The sequence below is a fragment of the Bos indicus x Bos taurus genome, chromosome 16, assembly GCF_003369695.1.
Source record: "Bos indicus x Bos taurus breed Angus x Brahman F1 hybrid chromosome 16, Bos_hybrid_MaternalHap_v2.0, whole genome shotgun sequence".
NCBI classification, from domain to species: domain Eukaryota; kingdom Metazoa; phylum Chordata; class Mammalia; order Artiodactyla; family Bovidae; genus Bos; species Bos indicus x Bos taurus.
In genome coordinates this window covers 64,345,008-64,365,730 of record NC_040091.1, presented here as the reverse complement: position 1 = coordinate 64,365,730, position 20,723 = coordinate 64,345,008, and the positions used below count along the sequence as shown (strand labels likewise).

The 20,723-nt window shown below is 44.8% G+C and overlaps 1 protein-coding gene and 1 long non-coding RNA gene across 2 annotated transcripts in view; one reads left to right on the top strand and one right to left on the bottom strand.

Moving 5' to 3' along the window:
• COLGALT2 (collagen beta(1-O)galactosyltransferase 2) overlaps window positions 1-20,723 on the top strand; it is a 121,303-nt gene continuing 100,580 nt past the window's right edge. Inside the window, exon 1 of the mRNA XM_027565555.1 lies at window positions 1-299. Within this exon, the coding sequence (XP_027421356.1) occupies window positions 37-299 (263 nt within the window). The 5' untranslated portion in view covers window positions 1-36. The remainder of the gene's footprint in view (window positions 300-20,723) is intronic.
• LOC113906857 lies at window positions 5,605-18,958 on the bottom strand. Its single transcript, XR_003515002.1, has 3 exons — window positions 17,524-18,958; window positions 10,873-10,909; window positions 5,605-5,882 (listed from the first exon to the last, which is right to left on the bottom strand). It is a non-coding gene; the product is annotated as an uncharacterized LOC113906857 (long non-coding RNA).

Sequence of the window (20,723 nt, the reverse complement as noted above, 5' to 3'; positions counted from 1 at the left end):
CGCCGGGTCGTCCCGCCGCCCGCCACGGTCCGGAACATGGCCGCGCGCCCCGCCGCCCCCCTGGCCTGGGCGCTGCTGCTCCTCTCCTGGGCTCTGCTGCGCGGCGGCTGCCGGGCGCGCTTCGCCGCCGAGGCGGACTCCGAGGACGACGAAGAGGAGGCGGTGGTTTTCCCCGAGTCGCCCCTGCAGAGACCCACGGTGCTCGTGGTCGTCCTCGCGCGCAACGCTGCGCACACGCTGCCTCACTTCCTCGGCTGCCTGGAGCGCCTGGACTACCCCAAGAGCAGGATGGCCATCTGGTGAGCCCGCCGCGCCGGGCCGGGGGGTCGGGGGGCAGCTCAGGACGCGCGGGGGACATGGTGCGCACACCCCTCGCTGCCTGCCCGGGTCCTGGCCGGATCAGCGGTTGCGGTCGGGAAGGACGCGCGCGTCTGTGTGCGCCACGGGTGCTCCTGGGGATAAGCAGCCCGCACGGAGCTCCCCCGGGGACAGTACGAATGGGGTGACCTCGTGCCTCTCCCAGATAGGGCTGGGGAGACGCCGCGAAAGTGCTAGCTTCTCCGCCTTTGCACTCGCGAAGATTCCTTTTTTCCTCACCTCTCATTCTTCGTCCGGGAGTGAGGGAATAAAGGTGCCCGTCGTCGCCGCCAGCTCCTTGGGACGCGACGTGGTCCGTCACTGCGGCTGGCAACGGGGGACTCCGGAGTGGCTGGGGTGCGCCGCCCTGGCTTCCAGGTGCCAGGCTTTCATCTCAGAGGCTGGAAAAGTGGCTCCGGGTTCTCCCCGGGTGTGAGGGGAAAGGAGAGAGGGGGGTCAGGATCCAGAGATTAAGGCTAGGTGGAGCCCGCTGCGTTCTAACCACGCCACCACCGTGGATGCTCTCTCGTCTGAGCGCTCCAAGCTGTCCCGTCCCCGCATCCTGCCTGGGCCCAAAGCGGCCGCAGATGCAAACATCGCCGGGTGCCTTGGGGTACTGCGTCCTGGGGACTGAGCAGCCTCAGGAAGGCAAACAGCTAAGATTTGATGCTCTTAGAATAGAAACCCGGGCCTGGTCCCGGTGCTTGCTGCGGGGAGGGTCAGGGCATCAGTGGGGGTGGCTGCCCATCTCAACTTTAGAAATTGGTCCTGTCCCCACATCTTTGTATAAAAGCAGGTATCGGAGGGTGAGAATTTGGTGGCCAGGTGAGCCGCTCAGGGGCCTGTGGAGGAAGAGGTGGACCCTGACCAGAGGAGATAAGCCACCAGATACATGGACAAGAGGCCTTTGGTCTCCCGAGGAAGATAGAGCCCTGGTCACTGGGGAACGATTTCTGTCTTGTGTTGATGAAGGGAGCTGTCCACAGACGAGATATCCTTAAAGCCTTGGTGGGGCAGAAAGGGAGAAGAAAGGATAAAGCAGTAGCTGGAACTGGCAGCCTAAGGGTACCTGGTGGGCAAAGTGCAGAGGTGAGAAAGCAAACATGAGATATAGTACCTCACTGTGCTATACACTGCCTTACTATATACCCCGTTATACGTGCCGGCCGCCACGCAGGAGGACATGTTATGTGGAAAGTGGGAACATTGGTGCAGCCAGGTTTTAAACCAGATGATTTTTTTTTAACCATTTCAGTACCAAAAGAAAATTTTGCAAGTGTCAGTTCTCAGATGCTTTCTTCAAAAGAGATGCTTTACAGTATGGCCTGTCTTTATGCATTGTTTAATTTTGAAGAACATCCCAATAGTTACTAGGAAATGAGTGAGTGCAGAAGTCAGTATGAGGCACAGGTTTTGCTATCCAATGTACAGACATTACCCCTTTTTTCATATAGTAAACTTGGCACAGTGGTAAAGAATCCACCTGGGAGTACAGGAGATGCAAGAGATGCAGGTTCAGTCCCTGGGTTAGGAAGATCCCCTGGAGTAGGAATTGGCAACCCACTCTAGTATTCTTGCCTGGAAAATTCCACAAACAGAGGAGCCTGGAGGGCTACAGTCTGTGGGGTTGGCGCAGGGTGTCAGACACGACTGAGTGACTGAGCACACACGCATGCAAACTTTTAAGAGATACCTGTGGCGGATTCATTTCAATATATGGCAAAACCAATACAATATTGTAAAGTTAAAAAATAAAATAAAAAAAAGAGAGATACTATGATTCTTATTTTACAACAAAGAAACTGAGACTTGGATCAGTTTAGTAACTCACTCACTGAATTAATAAATGATTAAAATGGGAATTTTAACCCTAGTTTGTTTCTAAAGACCACCTCCAAAAAGATAAAGGGAACACAACATAAGCAAAATGTATATAAACCTATAAGCTACATATTAAGCGACTTGTTTTGTTTGTTACTAGCTTGACCTTGGTTTGGGGCCAGTTGCTTGGGAGTCACAGATATGTTTCCTCATCAGTAAAATAAGGGAATTAGAATAAGTGATTTCAGAAATTTTTTCTGGCTCTTGAATTCCATAGATTGTATGATATGATCATAATCATTGAGCAGTGATTGTACATCCTCAGTTCCCTGGATGTTCCAGATTCTATGGATGTTGGTGTTCTCTTTAGATAAAGAGCATTCCAGTTCTGCATAGACCTTAGGGATCTCTTTTCCCTTACCCTTGTTCGTGGTTTATGGGACTGTACCTTTATGGTCAATGTTGGAAAGTTAAGGAAGAAACCCACAGCTTGGGTAAGGCCTTGGGCAACCCCTGCATTAGCCAGCCACTGAAGACTCTTCTTTGAGTTCTGGCTTAGAGTGTTGTATAATTTATTAAGTAAAAATAATAAAATGCCAGTTTTTAAGTAGTCCTTTACAGCTTTCAAAGTACCAGCTGTGTTATCTCCTTTGACGTTTGCTACCATCCTATGGAGAAATAAGATTATCTCCATTTCATAGAAGATATTGTGTCTAAAGTAACTAACTTAGTAAAGATTATATTGGCTTGTTAATTTCACAGATATTTAATAATAAGAGCTCACAGTTCTTCTAAGCACTTTACAATTCATTTTCTGGTTTCATCTCCACAATAACCCCATCAGGCATGTCTTATTATTATACCTTTTTACAGATGAGAAAACTGAGGGACAAAGAGGTTGTGCAAGCATGTAAGTTTGGGCTCCTAATCACCTGCTTTTGTGAGAACCAGGCATTACGCCCTGTTCAGGCGGGAAAAGGTTGAATAAGATGTGGCTCCTCATAGATAAGTATGTTTTGGTTTTTTTTTTAACTCGGCCGTGTAAGGTGATCTGAGTGGCATTTGTAGCTACTGGAAGGGTGACAAAAGAGTTCTAAATCAGATTAGGGCAGTCGTGTGGTCATGGAAGATTGGTTTTTTTAGGATAGTTGACAGTTTGAGTTCAGTTTTGAAGGACAAATAGGAATCCACAAAAAACCTGGGAAGGAAGAAGGGTTCCAGAAAAAGGCACTGGGACATTAACCAGAGCTTCCTGTCAGGGGAGATAAAGTGAGTGGGGGGTCTAAGTTTTGCAAATCTCCAAACCCATTGCATTGTACTCTGGAGCTGCTGACTTCACGACTAGCACTAGAAGATTATTTGACTGGGAAGGTGATGGGTTATAACCCTCCAGGAGAGGCAGTAACTCGGTTTAGGATGCTGCAGCTTTGAGGTGCTTCTACCACTTACTTACTCCAGTCCCACACTCTACTCAACATTCTGAGATGGCAAATTGACTAGTATCCACTCTGCAGAGCCAACACATGCTGATGTCAAAAATAGGCAGTGTCAAAAATGGCCAGAACTTTATAAAACAGAACCATGTTGAGTGTAGGGACGGGGTTGCCAGCTTCGATTTCATCTTATTTTAGTAACTCTATGCAGACTCACTCTTCTTCATCTGCTTACCGTTAACAATGGCGGGAGGAGTATCTGATGAGATTTCTTACCTGTATGAGTAATTAAGAGCCTGGTTCAATGATCACATTCAGATTTCCCAGTAGTGTGATGTTTTTCCCTCAGCTAAAGTTCTGGACCAGATCTGCACTGAGTACCAAAAAATTGACCTGAAAACCTCTTCAGAGGATGAGTGCAGTTATCTCAGCATCAAGTTTATTTGTATTCAACTGAGTTAAAGAAAGTTTATATTTTAGAGATACTTTGTACCAGCAAAAGGGAGAACTTGTCACATTATTTACCTGTCTGATCTCAAAACCCCACCAAACTGTTTTCGTTCAGCTATCACAATTGTGTGATAAGGAACTAAGATAATCCTTGTGTTCTAATTAAAACCTGTGCTGCTGAGATGAAGGGAACTGGTCGGCATTGTGACCTGCGGCAGTGCACTTGAGTGGGTTCTCTTCTATTCAGTGGAGCCATGAATAGTGGCCTTAGCAGTACAGGGAAGGCTGACCTCATCCCCCCTGTCCCAAACCTATGATTAAGGGGGACAGTGCCCAGTAATATGATGATGAAAAATGGAGCTGGGCCCAAGGAAAGACATTGGACCCAAAAGATACATTAGCTTGTGTTTTGGAGAGCCTGCTGCTCCCTGTGGGAAGGCAGTTGGGATTCACAGTCTGTGCAGTCACAAGGCAGTGACCATCATGTAATTACAGAACAATTTGGGCATTTCATTTGGTAGACTTTTGAAAAGTAATATGTATGCTAACTTGGAAACCATCATATGGCTTTTAAATAAAGAGATGTTTCTGTTGACATGAACACTGACAGTGACAAACTCTACTTGTTCAGGGTGCTGAGCCTGATGTTTTCACAGTTTTATCTGTGCAGTGTTTGGGGATTAGCTTGGATTTATATCTACATTTTAATGCCCAACCAGTAGCATTTTGTTGAATGTTTAACTTGATATACAAATATAAGTGTGGTTTATAAAATGTTCCAAACTACTACTAATGCTAGTTTGCGTCAGCAGTGAGAATGATGTCATATTTTATCATTACCATCTTGACATTAAGTGTTTTTGTTTTACTTCTAGATGGAAGTTTCAGCTCATGGCTGAAAACATAGATGGTACTGGAGTCCACTTCTATCCATTATTTTATTTTCCCCACCTTACCCTTGCCTCCTCCCCTCTTTGTCCTCCAAGCCTGGTAGTTTAGTTTGGAGGGGAGAGTATGAAAATTAAAGTCAGATAGACTAGGGCTCAAATCTCCTGTATGCTCATGGGCACATCAGTGCAGCTCTAAGCCTAGCTGCCTCATCTGGAAATGACTAATAATTATACATACCTCAAAGAGTTATTGGGCTTCCCTGGTGGCACTAGTGGTAAAGAACCCACCTGGTAATGCCAGAGATGCAGGCAACAAGTGTTCAGTCCCTGGGTTGGAAAGATCCCCTGGAGAAGGGAATGCCTACCCACTCCAGTATTCTTGCCTGGAGAATCCCATGGACGGAGGAACCTGGCTGGCTACTGTTCATAGGGTCACAAAGAGTCGGACTTGATTTAAGCAATTTAGCATGTTTGCAAAGAGTTATTGTAACAAGCAAATGAGATAATGTAATATAATTTTTTGCACATATGCTACTAAATAGATAGTAGTTGCTATTTCCTATATGTCTTTTCCTTTAGGTCTCATTGCCATTATATTTCTCTTCCTTTCTCTTCTCTTTAAAATTTTAAAATGAAAAATTTAAAGAAGAAAATACGTTCAAGCTCTATTTATTTCCTTCCTTACAACAAAAATTATCAGCATAATGGAAATGAACATTTATGGAAGGGCTGTTCTAAACCCTTTGGTATGATAACTGATTTACTCCTGACAGCAAGCCCAGGTGAGAAGTGTCATCACTGTCTTCACTTTAGGCAGGAGGAGACTGAGGCACAGAGAATTTAAAAAACTTGTCTGGGCTCACAAGACTAGTGCATGGTGGAGCCAGGATGCGATTCAGGCAGTTGATGTCTCAGACTGAGTACAGAAGGTCTGTTTAAGATCAAGAAAGGACCAATTAGTTCTAGTTTTTGCTTCTGTCAGTTGACCCAACTTAGAAAGATAAGAATGCCAGTGTTTCTTTCAAAGAAGAATGGCCCCTTCTGCTTGAGTGACACAAGGACTCAGTGGCTCCCTTCCGCTGTCTTGTTAATTTCATCAGTTAGCTTAGGCACTTTATAGTTACTAAACTCTGTTCTGTGTTGGTAGATTTTATAGGAATAGAACGAGACGAAATATATGTGTTGGACATAAATATACAAGTCACTTCCCAGGATCTCAGCTATTTAGCAACAGAACAATTTATCAAGGATTTTTAGTGACAAATGAATATGACAGCATTATTCATATGCATGGTGATGGCAGCATTTTTGGTAAGACGGAGGGTCAGCTTCTCAGCCTTTTTAATTAGTGGTCTTGGATTTGATTGACACATAAACTCAACTTTCTTCCAAATAGCTGGAGAAAACTATGAATCCTTCTCCCATCCTACAATTTCAAAACAGAATTGGACCTCAGAATTACATGTTTCCTTTGGTAAAAACTGAAGTCACCTATCCTTTTGCTCAAATTCAGACAAATTGCTTACAGAGTTAAAATGATGCCTAAATTGTCCTGGATCTGTTTTATTAGTTGACTTCCACAGGTGCAGAAACCAAAGCACAGGATAGTTAAGGGATGCTCCCCCAGTATATTATATAATGAATAAGTGTTGGGGTGCAATAACAGATTTCTAGATTTTTAAACCCTTTGTTGCTCAGTGGTTGAGTATTTTATAATGCTGAGTGGTTTATAACCAGTATTGCTCCTGGTTTAAAGGAGCATGCAGTTTTTCTAAGCAGAGTTTGGTTTCACGTATCTGTCTTCAACTCAGTTCTCCCTATGATTCTATTGCTGAGTTTCTTTGCGACTCCAGGTATATAAGCACGCTCCCTGTGTCCCTCTCCCTTGACTGTCTTGGTGGTCAGAGGAATGAACAATGAAAGCTTTGTAATCAGAAAGGCTATTGGTTGTGCCTCAGTCCTTTTCCCAGGACTTACATGTCCTCATGGGTCCTATGATTGTGAGGCACTGTCTTCAAGTCTAAGACACACTATAGTAGGTCCATTATAAGGCTTATCTAGAGAGGATAGTAGAACTATTATAAGGCTCAGTTCTGCACATTTCTTCAAATCATGTAACAATATACAGTCGAGTTAAAGTTTGAGAGAAAATGATCAGCCCATAGCCCGGTTGTTAGTTCTATTCACCAGTTGCCATCTGAGGTTACCAGTTACCATGAAGAGGTTGCACTGTAAGTGTTTAAATCATGGCTATTATTCATCAGGACTTATAAAATGTGTATACTGTATATGTCTTGACATTTTTATTCTCAAAGGAGTGACTTGTTCATTTAATTGCATTCATGTTCTCAGCATATCAAATTGCTGATTTTTTTTTTTAAGTTAAATCTGTTAGAGTCCTCATAGGTGGCTCAGATGGTAAAGAATCTGCCTGAAATGTGGGAGACCCGGGTTCAATCCCTGGGTTGAGAAGATCCCCTGGAGAAGGAAATGGCAATCCACTCCTGTATTCTTGCCTGGGGAATCCCACGGACAGAGGAGCCTGGTGGGCTACAGTCCACTGGATTGCAAGAATCGGACACATTTGAGCGACTAACACTTAATTTTTTCAAGCATTTTCTTTCCTGATTGTTTCTCTTTTATCTTTTTAAATTTGTTTTTTATATTTTTATTTTTCTGGCTGCACCACATGGCGTGCAGGATCCTAGTTCCCTGACCAGGGTTCAAACCTGTGCCCCCTGCAGTGGAATTGCAGAGTCCTAACCACTGGACCACTGGAGAATCCCCCTGAAAATTGTACACAGCAACAACTGTGGGGCTGGCTAGCCCCTGTCCCCTGGACTTTGTCCAGGCAGTCATGTTGCCATCAGGCCCACGCTGTATGCACTTGCGATTGGCTCCTGCTGTCCGACTCTCGAATGTGGTTTGCCTGACCCCTGTAGGCAATTGGGGGGTGACCGCTGCTCTCTGCTCAGGCTTCTCAGGATCCCTAGGGCTCAAGTAGTGAGTGCTTTCTAGAGCCAGAAGGCTTGGCAAGCTGCCAGCGAGTGACCTAGCGGTGAAATGATCAGAATTGCATTACTTTTCCCTCGGCTCTCCATTCCCATGGTTGGAATGCTGTGTGTGAATGTTCATAAAGGTAAAAAAAAAATTATAGGTGGTAATTGAAAAGCCATGCAGAATATAAATAGGAGTGGCTGTAATTAATTCCCTGGAACTTGCTGCCATTCAGAGCCATGAAAACAGAGCATTTGTGGTCGGTGATATTAGCCAAGTCTCTTGCATGAATTAAACCTTAGATTTGGCTGGAGGGCATTTCTTTTCCTCTCTAGGAGCACTGTACAGAAATCCTGTCAGACTCAGACTTCCCATAATGGCTTCACGACATCCTGCCAAGGCTAAATTTATGATTTTATAACACATCTCATTTAAGTGAGGCAGTAATTGTAATTATTTTAGTTGTTTGTCAGGTTCAGCAAGCTGATGCCTCCCCCCTGACTTAACTGGGTTAGCTGATGAGATTTTGTTCCTCGGCAAACATAACGCAAAGTAATCTCCTTTGCCCCAACATTTTTGATTAATGTTTCAAAACCACTTAGAAGATGTACACTTCAAAAAATATAAATGATAGCATAAGTAATGATCCTAGGCTGCACACCCCTAAGAAGACGGCAGAAGGCTGTGGCCGGGGGTGGGGGGCAGGCTGCCCTGATGAAGCAGTCTCCTGAGTACTTAGTTTAAGGGATGAATGGGCTATGTTGGAAGCATTCTTCTCACCTCCTAGGTTGGATTATTTCAAAGTCTATTGAGGGACATATCAGGCTAGAGAGAGGAAGTTCCTTAACTGGAGTTTTCCCCATTTTGGCTGTTGCCATGATCTGAACATCTGTTCAGTTCAGTTCAGTTCAGTCACTCAGTCATGTCCGACTCTTTGCGACTCCATGAATCACAGCATGCCAGGCCTCCCTGTCCATCACCAACTCCCGGATGGACCACAAAGTTCATATGTTGAAACCCTAACCCCTAGAGATGACTGTGTTAGGTGGTAGGGATTTTTGGGGGGTGCTTCAGTTATGGGGGGTGAAGCAAGAATGGGATTAGTGCTGTCATACAGGGTCTCCAGAGAGCTCCCTCCTCTCTTCCACCACATGAGGACGCCACAGGAAGTCTACAGCCCTGAAGACGACCTTCACCAGAACCCGACCATGCTGCCGTCCTCATCTTGAACGTCCAGCTTCCAGAACTATGAGAAATAAATGTCTGTTGTATATGAGCTACCCAGTCTGTAGTATTTAGTTAGAGCAGCCCAGAGAGACTAAGTTAGCTGTCAAGCCCAGGAAAACCATGGAGGTAGCCCAAAGTGCCTACATTTTAAACAGTAAAGAATAGAACTCTTACTGTCCAGTTGCTTTGCTTTCTGAGAGCAATTGTATACATTTTGGAGGTGGGGAGGGCAGTGAACCATGTCCAACTTTCCTGTTCTTACAGGGGAAGAAATGATTCTGTGAGAAAGAGGAATGTGTGGTTGTGTGTTGATTGACATTCTCCCTAAAAGTCATATTGGGTGAGAAATTGCCACTTTTCAGGGTCTTGGGAAAGGCAGGGTTTCCAACAATTTCCAACAGTGGAACTTAAATTTCTGGGCTATCCGTGAGAAATATGGTCATGGACATTTGGAGCCATGGCATTTCCAACACAGAGTCCCTTGCTGGACTGCTGGACTGCTTTTTCGTCTCTTGGTTTCCAGCCAGCCCCATAATTTGTCCAAGCTCCACACACCACAGTGATTATGGCTGAGACCCGCCAAGATAGTGGAAAGTTGCTGCCAAGTGGAATCAGGATTTTTCATGTCATCGCCGCACCACCAAACAGTAAGCTTATATGCAGTTCTTCCAGGGCTGCATTCCCTCTGCTGGAAGCAGGTGGGGTGGAAGGGCATTCAGACAGTCAGACCGTGTCTTGCATTTCAGATAGATTTTGTAGAGTTGGCCTGTAAGGCTCAGAACAGCCAGGATGCTAAAATATTTTAGAAAATCTCAAGTCTCCCCTCTGCCTTTCCTCAATCTTGTTAGACGCTGTGTTCAGTCGCCAAGTTGCGTCCAACTCTTTTCGATTTCATAAACTGCAGCACACCTGTCCTTCACAAGCTCCTGGAGCTTGCTCAAACTCATGTCCATTGAGTCAGTGATGCCATCCAACCATCTCATCCTCTGTTACCCCCTTCTCCTCTTGCCCTCAATCTTTCCCAGCCTCAGGCCTGGAACCTATATCTTAAACATGTGCACGAGTAATTTATATGCACCTCTGGGTCTGGGAACTGTGGGAGATGAGTGCCTAGAAGGCCCTGTGAAGAATAGGGGGCCCTCATGGAGGGACTGTATATGCATCCAAAGTACAGGCCCTGGGATTTTCAAAGCTTGGAAAGTTGGCACTCGCTGGAATCTTCTAAACCCCAGGTTCCAGATGCTTAAGCAATCAAGACGGCCAAGGGGCTTTCTTATTAAGAGAAATTGTAATGTACAAGATTATGAAGAAGAGGCTCTGCCAGGCAGCATCATTTGTATTTTTTATGGAGTCAAGCAAATATGTCCTCCCTCCTTCCAATAGTGGCTATTTAAAAAAAATTTTTTTAATTTAAGGGAGTGCCTCAGATTGCCCATTATATGAAGAGCCTTGCATTGGGGCTTGATGTAAAATGACACTCCCTCCAACCCTCTTATTTGCTCAGTTATCTCACATCATGAGCTCATGAAGTATTTAGGTTTATAGAAGAAAAGCTATCTACTGATGAACATCTCTTAATAGTCTAGAGGGAAATCAAACCAGTGCATTTCTTTCTACTGAGTGGTAATCATGTGACCCACTTCAGGATCCATATGCCCTTATCTTGTTTCTTTTGTGCTGGTATTTAATTTTCTTACCTTTGATTTTCTCTTTGGCATGCCATTAAAACTCCTCCTGTCATGTGTGAAAAGAATAAACAGTCTATTAAATAAGCTTAGTTGAAAAGTGAAAAGTGTTAGTCCTCTAGTTGTGTCTGACTCTTTGCAACCCCGTGGACTATAGCCTAAAAGTTTCCTCTGTCCATGGGATTTCCCAGGCAAGAATGCTGAAGTGGATTGCCACACCCTTCTCCAGGGAATCTTCCCGACCCAGAGACTGAACCCAGATCACCTGCATTGCAGGCAACTTCTTTACCGCCTGAGCCACCAGGGAAGCCCAGTTGAGTTGAAGTTCAGCCTTAATATTATGATATTACCAAGTCCCTAACCTGGTGTCTGCACTGGTTATGAAACCAAAATAGAGCTTTTTGGAGATTCATGCTATTCGAGTCCACTGTACCAAAGGTTTTTCTGAGTTTGTCACTGCTGCACAATGGTATGTTCAGGCTTGGTATAGTAGCGTATTACAACCTCACCCACAGGCAGCCCTCTCTGGGGACGATCACAACTCAGTTGCTAAGTCTCATAGTGTTTACACCCTTGTTTTATCGTGTCCTTTAGGTAACACTGTAAATGTCTTCAAGTGTATGTGTCCCATTTTCTTTCCAAGTCCTTCCCCTTCTCTGAAATGTGAGCTGCATTCCACAGCTCAGTGTCTCCCGCCAAGAAGATCATGATCACCTGCGAAGGAAGGTGAGGCCAAGTGCACTGGGGGTCTCCAGGACCGCGGCCTCCAGCCCAAAGCAGCCTCGTCCATTTCCCCTGCCCCCTGCAGTGTGCAAATGTCCTCGTTTTCTAATTTATGTTGCCTTGTGGGTTTCCTTGGTGGCTCAGCTTGTAAAGAATCTGCCTGCAATGTGGAAGGCCTGGGCTCCATCCCTGAGTTGGGAGATCCCCTGAAGAAGGGAACGGCTACCCACTCCAGTATCCTGGCCTGGAGACTTCCATGGACTGTGTAGTCCATGGGGCTGCAAAGAGTCGGACACGACTGAGCGACTTTCACTTCACTTCTGTGAGTGGACAGGGAGGTGCTGTTCACTTGTGTCACTTTGAACAAGCCCTTATTCTCTCTGGACCTCAGTTTCTCCTCCGTAACAAAAGAGAGAGGTGCCAGAACTGTGGCTTTAAAATGTGGCTGCTTATTAGAATCATTTGATTAAAATATAGAAAAAAAATACTGATACCTAGGCCCCACCTAGGCATCAGTTAGGTCTGAATCTCTGCAATAGGATCAGGGCAAGTGACATATTTTGAAAACTTCCCAGAGGATGGGACTGTGTGGCCAAACGTAAGAATCCCTGGATGAGACAGATGTTCTCCGGGATCCCTTCCTGATCTGACATCAGTAGTCCCTTCATGGAAGTGCTCAGTCACTCAGTTGTGTCTGACTCTTTGTGACTCTATGGAATGTAGCCCAACAGGCTCCTCTGTTCATGGGTTTCTCCAGGGAAGAATACTGGAGTGGGTTGCCATGCCCTCCTCCCGGGGATCTTCCCGACCCAGGGATCGAACCTGTGTCTCTTTCGTCTCCTGCATTGGCAGATGTATTCTTTATTACTGAGCCACCTGGGAAGCCCCTTCATGGAAGTAACAAAATCTAAAGAATTTTCATGAAATGTGACACTGCACGATTGATGTTTCCTGGACCCTCAGCTGAATTTTAGATCTTTTGGGGGGTGGCCTAAAAAAAAAGGTCTTAAGTTTTCTTAGAAGCTCATTTTTATTTCACACTGTTGTGTGTGTGAAAGTTGCTTCAGTTGTGTCCAACTCTTTGCCATCCTGTGGACTATAGCCCCGCCAAGATCCTCTGTCGCTGAGATCATCCAGGCAAGAATACTGGAGTGAATTGCCGTGTCCTCTTCCAGGGGATCTCCCTGACCCAGGGACTGAGCCGTCGCCTCTTACGTCTCCTGCATTGGCAGGCGGGTTCTTTACCACCGGTGTTCACCCTGTTGGGTACAGTGCCCAAAGGTGTTCCCTGAAAGTGTTGTCTCCTGCAGAAGGCCTGTGCCACATGATGACTGAACTGCCAAGGGGACGTGGCAGCAAGAGGGCTGGCCTTGAGAGCACACGTTGGAACTTCTCAGGACGGGCCTGCATGCCCCAGGTGGGGAGCGGTGGTGGCCCGGCTTCCTTCCTGCGGCACACAGAGGCTGCCCCTTGGCTAAGGAACTGCGGGCACCAAGGCCTCAAGCACATTCAGGCAGGCTGCGGCCACTCAGGATTCCTTCCCAGTGTGTGTTTTGGTGTGCTGCCCAGCCTCACTTTCAGGCATTCTGTTTCACACTGGTGCAGGGCCTCTAATCACCCCTGGGTATTGCATTTCTGATGTTACTTTTAATGGCTCTGGAGTCTAGCTTCTTTTGTTTCTAGATTTGCATAAACAGTGCTGCCTTTGTCCTGCGGTCTTGACACAGCTTCAAAGCCTTGACTGGGCATCAAAGATGCACTGAATCCCCGTTTCTTAGGCATCAGATTGCAGCAAGGCCAGCAGGTGACTGAAGGTCACTGCCCCACTTCTGGGCCAGTTTGCTGTCTCGCAGAGATTAGGTTCTGCCAAGGCCCCTTTGATAATGGTGCTGAATCTTAATAATTTGTTTTCAAGGCCTGTGCAAATGCTCGTCAACTAAAGGGACCCACTGCTGGCATCTATCTGAGGAGGAAAGGAGAGTAACTCACTAATATTTGCTGAATCTCACCCCCACCCCCACCCCATGAGAGACAGATTATTAAGGGTCCCTCTGGGAAGCATAGAAACCACAGATCCACTAGCCAGTCTTTGCTGATGTTGGCATGGTGGTGGCCAAAGCCTCATTTTCCCATGGAGCTTATCAAAATAAAGGCAGTAACTGAACTCTTAGTTATCCGTGCCTGGATGGCCTGTCTTTTGGATACACAGAGGCCGCTTTTGATAACAGATCAGCTTGGTCCAATCATCCTGCACCCTGCTCAGCTGTCTTTCTCTCTCTATCTTGGTGTTGCCCAGAAGTTGTATATTTAGACAGTGGAGTGTGATTTTGATCTCAGAAACATTCCACATAAGGCATTCCAGTGTGAGTTTTATCTGGTTTCTTAGCTGTTTGCACTTTTGCATCAACTGTGCCATGCACCACCCCATTCTCAGATTTTATTGAATTCTCCACCTTGCCTTGGTCTCTTCATCTATGCCCAGTGCCAGGTAGGCTGGTTTTTAAAGACTGTTCTAGCCACAGCATGCTATGAATTTGTAGTTCCCCAACTGATACCATGAAAAATAAAACAACTTAGTCTGTCACCACATTATTTAAGATGCTTTTTGGGCCTTTAAAAAAATTTATACTTAGATATAACTTTTCAGTACTTTTGACTTAGCCTTGTCTCATATCATTGGTGAATAGACTGATGGTTCGTATCTATAACAAATTATAAATATTTTTTGCCCTTTGGGATGGTTAATTTTATGTGTCAGTGGTGCCTGGATATGTGATCAGGCATTATTCTGGATGTTTCTTGAGGGTGTTTTTAGCTGAGATTTATATTTAAATCAGTGGCCTTCGAGTAAAGCCTTCCATAATGTTGGTGGGCCTCATTTCATCAGTTGAAGGCATGAACAACACAAAAGACTGACCTCCTCCAGCAAGAAGGAAATGTGCCATCAGATTGCCTCTGGACCTGAACTGCAACACTGGCTCTTCCCTGAGTCTCCAGCCTGCTGGCCTACCCTACAAATTTTGAACTTGCCAATATCCATGACAGCATGAGCCAGTTCCTTAAAATATCCCCCCCACAACAGTAAATATATTATATAGTAAATATATTATATAGAGGTACATATTATATGTATTTTGTCTCCCCCTACCCTCCACTTCTTTCTCTCTCTGACTCTCCAGCTATCTGTTGATTCCATTTCCCTGGAGAACCTTGACTAGTATAACCTTTATCCTGAAAGAAAATGCCATCTCTTTCATGAACAACAAGAGCTGAAAGAAGGGCTGTGCTGAGAAGAAAAAGAACCCAGAGAATTATGTCAGAAGAGATAGTTCCAGATCTGAAAGCTGGGGAAACCATTGCCGTGGACATCTGGGGTGAAATAGTTGTGGCATGAGTGTGTATACTGACTTTCCTCATGCGTGCAAAACAAGTAAGTGCAGGTTTTCCTTAGAAGATGTCCTCCTTCCCCCTCACCCTTTTTTTTTTTTTTTCCTTTGAAAAGGCAGAAGTAGGAGTTTGGCATTTGCCATTGTGATGGGAAACAATATACATGTTTGTTCTTTGCAGAAGCCGCCGATCAGTGTGTAGGCCTGTGTCTTTTGCTCGGTCTACCGTGTAAGGGAATTAGTTTGTGTGTGCACTTTGGGGTTAGCAGAACCTGGCAGTAGAAGGCAAGTGTCCCCAGGCTAATGGGCTATTGCACTGAAGTGACGGCGCCTCCCCAGAGAGAGGCTTTACTTCACAGCGGTGTCATTTATTGTGGAGATGCTGAAGATCGGTCTCTGATGACACCTCCGGAGACCAGAGGCATGAGTGCCTGTGAAAGGTCCTTGTAACGTGGAGCTGGTTGGAGCTGTGACTACCCTTGCCAATGCTTTAACACAGAAGCAGAGGTTGGTTTTTCATGCCTGGGCTGTAGAAAGATCAAATCAGGAAGGCAACAGTTTTCTTTTCCAGAGAGAACTCTCATTGGTGACTCTTGGACTTACATTCCTGGGATTCAGTCTAAAATGAAACTCTTCCTTTTTTGAACTGAGTAAAAAAGGAGTCCATCTGCTGAACCAGAATGATCTTGAGAAAGCCCTGCTCTCTGGCTGCCTCTCTCAGCTCTCTGATCTTGGCTACTCCGCTGATACTCTCAAGCTTTTAGCTAGCTGCCTGCATTCTCAACCATCTAGCACCAGCTGTTTTGAGTTTCTGGAGAAAGAATTTTCTAGGATGCCTTTGTTACACTGGGGTCCATGCATGGTAGCATAAAATGTGCTAGTGAGTTTTTCTTCTAATATGAAGTAAATGTGACTTAAGGGTCAGTTTCTGCCCTGAAGTGAAGTGGAGTTTGAAGTTTTTCCTCTCTTCTCTGTAACTGGGTATCTGACATTTGGTGTGGCTTCCCCTAATTTGTGTGGTTTTGTGGCTCAGATGGTAAAGAATCTGCCCGCAATTTAGGAGACCCGGATTTGATCCCTGGGTCGGGAAGATCCCCTGGAGAAGGGAATGACAACTCACTCTAGTATTCTTGCCTGGAGAATTCCATGGACAGGGGAGCCTAGTGGGCTACAGTCCATGGGGTTGCAAAGAGTTGGACACAACTGAGTGACTACTCCCACCCCCGAAACTGTGTATCAGCTGTCAAGTTTTAGATAACAAGTCGCAGTGACATTCTATAACTTTGAGCTAGAAAGCAAATAGTCTCTCTCAAAAGAATGCTCTATCTTTTGGATGTCAAAAGGGACAGCAGATGAAAAAAACATCGTCTTTGTTTTACCTTCTGAAATCATTTCTCCATAGCAGATTTTTGGGGTTCTCATTCTAGTTAAATCTTGCTACTTTTACTGATGAAAAAAAACATCGTCTATGTTTTACCTTCTGAAATCATTTCTCCATAGCAGATTTTTGGGGTTCTCATTCTAGTTAAATCTTGCTACTTTTACTCACTACTCTTATTAACATCATGGATTTGGCTCCATTTTCTCTTTCCCAATCCTTTGCTTTTCATTTTTTTTTTTTAAGTAGCATTTTTTGAGGTAGTTTTGGTTAATTTATTGATTGATCAGTTTATTCATATAGAATTAGCAATATTAAAAATGCAAGAGTCTTATCTGAAATAATTAGGAGAAGCTATTCTTCACATCACCTTGTGAAAAATTATTATGAATTTTAAAAATCCAGACAGGTAATTCTTGTTTTCAGCAAGATAAAAAAAAAACACACACACAACTATATTTACCTTCCTTGGCCTTGATCCCTGAGAAGATCAAGGTTACACATGGCTATAGTCTGTTGTTAATTTCACCCTGGGTGGTAAAATAATATACTGTGGTTTCCAGACCCCTGAAAAATCAACTGGTAACAAGTGAGGTAATTTTTGGTGTAAGAATTGCATATATCATTGTCTCAAAAGACACATGGGCTGCAGATCCTGTCTGGGGACCTGCTTCAAATACTGTGTGAACTCCCGGTTCAGTTTGAACTTAGCCTTTAATCTCACTTCTACACTTCAAAGAGCGTGAGTGCTGCACATCCCCAGCTAAGTAGATACTAAAACAGAACCAGCAACCTATTGTTAAACGGAAAATGAAAGAGACAACAGTAGTCATTTTATGATTCTTTACATCTAATTCTTTCACTAGGAAGAAATTCAAGTATTTTTTCCAGGCTCCATAGAAAAGTAGAAAATTTTATTTCTTTTAAAGTGTTTTAAGTAAGGAATCCGCTGCCAGTGCAGGAAGACAAGGAAATGCAGGTTCTCTCCCTGGGTTGGGAAGATCCCCTGGAAAAGGAAATGGCAACCCACTCCATTGTTCTTGCCTGGAAAATCCCATGGATGGAGGAACTTGGTGGGCTACACTCCATGGGGTCACGACTGAGCAGGCACACACACACACAAATATTGAAGTCATATGTACAAATATGAGATGGATGGATATGTGCTTGCCTTACCTTAAAGGCCTGCTGTTTCAATAGTGAACTGACTGTAACCAGCAGTGTGGTGACCGACCTCCATGGTGATTCCCCATGATCCATGCCTCATTCCTGGCGCTCACTACTTTCCAGTGTCTAATAAAAAGATATACCATGTGTGAGTTGCGAGTGACGTTTTATTTGGAGGCAAAATGAGGACTGCAGCCCAGGAAACAGCATCTCAGATAGCTCTGAGACACTGCTCCAAAGAGGTAGTGGGGCAAGGTCAATATATAAGATTTTGGTGAAGGGGGAGTTCAGTGCAATCAAGCACTTACTTTACTGAAGGTTTTCTACTAGCCACAAGGAGCTTTTCTAATTATGAAGGGATGCAAGCATTAGGGTCATGAATCCAGAAAATATCTAACTGTATACAGACCTGTCCCACCAGTTTCCCTGGAGCACAGAGTGCCTCATTCTCTACACTGAATTCCCCTCAGCAGGTGATGAAGTTTGTCAGCTGCAGCAGAACAGGGTTCAGTCTCTGCAGAGGCAGATGGCAAATGCCCGAGTTTTTGTCGCTCAGGCGCTGGCAGATGCTCTTGTCAAGTGCCAGTTTGTGGTTGACACCAGCCTCCTCCCATGCTGTCTCCCATGGCCAGTGGAATGGTGGAAGTGTGAGTATGTGACTTTAGAGGTCAGATCATAAAAGGCGTTGCAATTTTTGCTATTGTCATGTGGATTGCTTGCCCTGAGGGCTGCCCCTGTGCCATGAGGACATTAAAGTGGTCCCAAGGAGAGATCCACGTGGAGAGGAATTAAGGCGTGCTGCCATGTGAAGGATCCTCCAGGTAGTCAATTTTTCAGCCCAGTCCAGCTTTTGGGTGACATCTGTTTATAAGACCATGATAAATTCCAAGTGCAAATGTCCTAAACACCTGACCTACAAGTCTAAGAACATCAACTTTGTCATTTTTTGAGATGCTCTGTGTGCAGAAATAGACCCTGTGTCCATGGAGCCTATACTAGGGGAGAGCAATGATAAACAACAACAAACCAGATGCTTTGAAAAGATGTGTTAAGGAGAAAGCAAAACAGAATATTAGGGTATGGATGAAGTCATTGGGCAGGAGAGTGCTTCATATATGAGGTGGTCAGAGAGGGGCTTTTTGAGGGGGTGCTATTTGAGCCAAGCCCTGAATATGAGAATGAACCACCTTATCAAGGGAGGGTAGGACTGGAGAAGAAAAGGGGAGCCAATCAGGTTCCTAAATCAGTGAAAGGTTATGCTTGTTGGAGGAAAAGAAGGTTGATCGGTTGATCTGTTTTGGACATTTGTCAGATTAGCTGTCTAACCAGCATTCCATTCTTCTTTTGGGGAAAAATATGGTCAGTTTTCAGTATCATCCACAATAGTATAACAATAGTACTTTGCCACCCCATGGACCCACCAGGCTCCTCTGTCCATGGGATTTCCCAGGCAAGAATACTGGAGTGGGTTGCCATTTCCTTCTCCAGGGCATCTTCCCGACCCAGGGATCGAACCTAGGTCTCCTGCATTGTAGGCAGATGCTTTTACAGTCTGAGCCACCAGGGAAGTCCCCAACAATAGTATAACAACACCTATATGTTCTTCAGTCTCTAAATCATGTCCGACTCTTTGCGACCATATGGACTGTGACATGCCAGGCCTCACTGTCCCTCACTATCTCCTGGAGTTTGCCCAAGTTCATGTTCATGCTATCCAACCATGTGTGTATCAACCTCTGTGACATACAGTTAAACCCTCGCCAGTTGGGAAATAAGTATGTGTCGTTAACCTTTGAGTATTATGTCAGCAAATTCGCTACTTTAGCACCCCCTACATCCTGATTGAGCTTCCCCGGTGGGTGGGTGGTAAAGAATCCGCCTGCAGTGCAGGAGCCACAGGAGATGTGGGTTCGATCCCTGGGTTGGGAAGATCCCCTGGAGGAGGGCATGGCAACCCACTCCAATATTCTTGCCTGGAGAATTCCGCCGACAAAGGAGCCTGGTGGGCTACAGTCCATAGGGCCACACAGAGTCAGACACGACTGAAGTGACTTAGCATGCACCGCATGTACACAACTTGATTACACAGTGAAATGTTCTCAAAAGACTTTTTTGCATCTTTCTGTATTGTCATCAATGGCAATGCCATTACTGATAGGATTCAGGGGGCAGTATTCTTAAAAAGTGCTTTGTTTTAAAATGACATAATAAAACTAAACACAACATAAAACCCAAATAAGAAGTGAAGACATTCTACACATCCAGCAAAGAATCTAAAAAACAAGAGAATGCTGGACATTGTTGGTTCTGCATAGATCTCTTATTTAAACCACAGAGTAGGAGTGTTGAAAGAAAGTGCTGGGCTTCCCTGGTGGTCCAGTGGTTAAGAATCCACCTGTCAGTGCAGGAGACACAGGTTCAATCCCTGGTCTGGGAAGATCCCACATGCTGTGGAGCAGCTAAGCCCGTGCCCCAGAACTACTGAAACTGCGCTCTACAGCCCGAGCACCGCAACTGGAGAGTGGTCCCTGACCCCTGCAACTAGAGAAAGCCTGCATGCAGCAATAAAGACCCACCATAGCCAAATAAATAATTACATCTTAAAAAAGAAGAAAGGATGCTTCAGAGCATGCCTTACTGAATTTTAGGTACATACACTTTGAATGGCAACCCACTCCAGTATTCTTGCCTGGAAAATCCCGGGACTGAGAAGCCTGGCAGGCTGTATTCCATGGGCCGCAGAGTTGGACATGACTGAGTGACTGAGCGCATGCACACACACTCTTCGCAGTACTTGAACTTGTTTTCTTGAGGCATGAAACACAATTTTGAAAGACTGCAGATCGGTGTTTATATTCTGCTCCGTAAAGATACGGAAATCATTTGAATACAATCCACTTTTGATGTCCTTGGCCCCTCTGTTAACATCACAGCACATCTTGCCTTGATTACAAAGAACATTGCTCAGGTCAGCTCTAGGCTAAACAGAGCAATTTGTTTTGGGTGTGCTTCAGTTTGTGCTTAATTTCCGAGTTGCAGTTGTGGAATATTCAACTCCTTAAAAATGCTTTCATCCATTTCAGTTGTTTGAGGCTTTGATTTCTTCATCTCCTAAAACAGAAACGAGACCACTAGACATAAAGAATGTGAGTTTAAAACAATTTGTTTTAGTTGAACATTGATTTCCTTTTTAATTTCCTACTTTATCA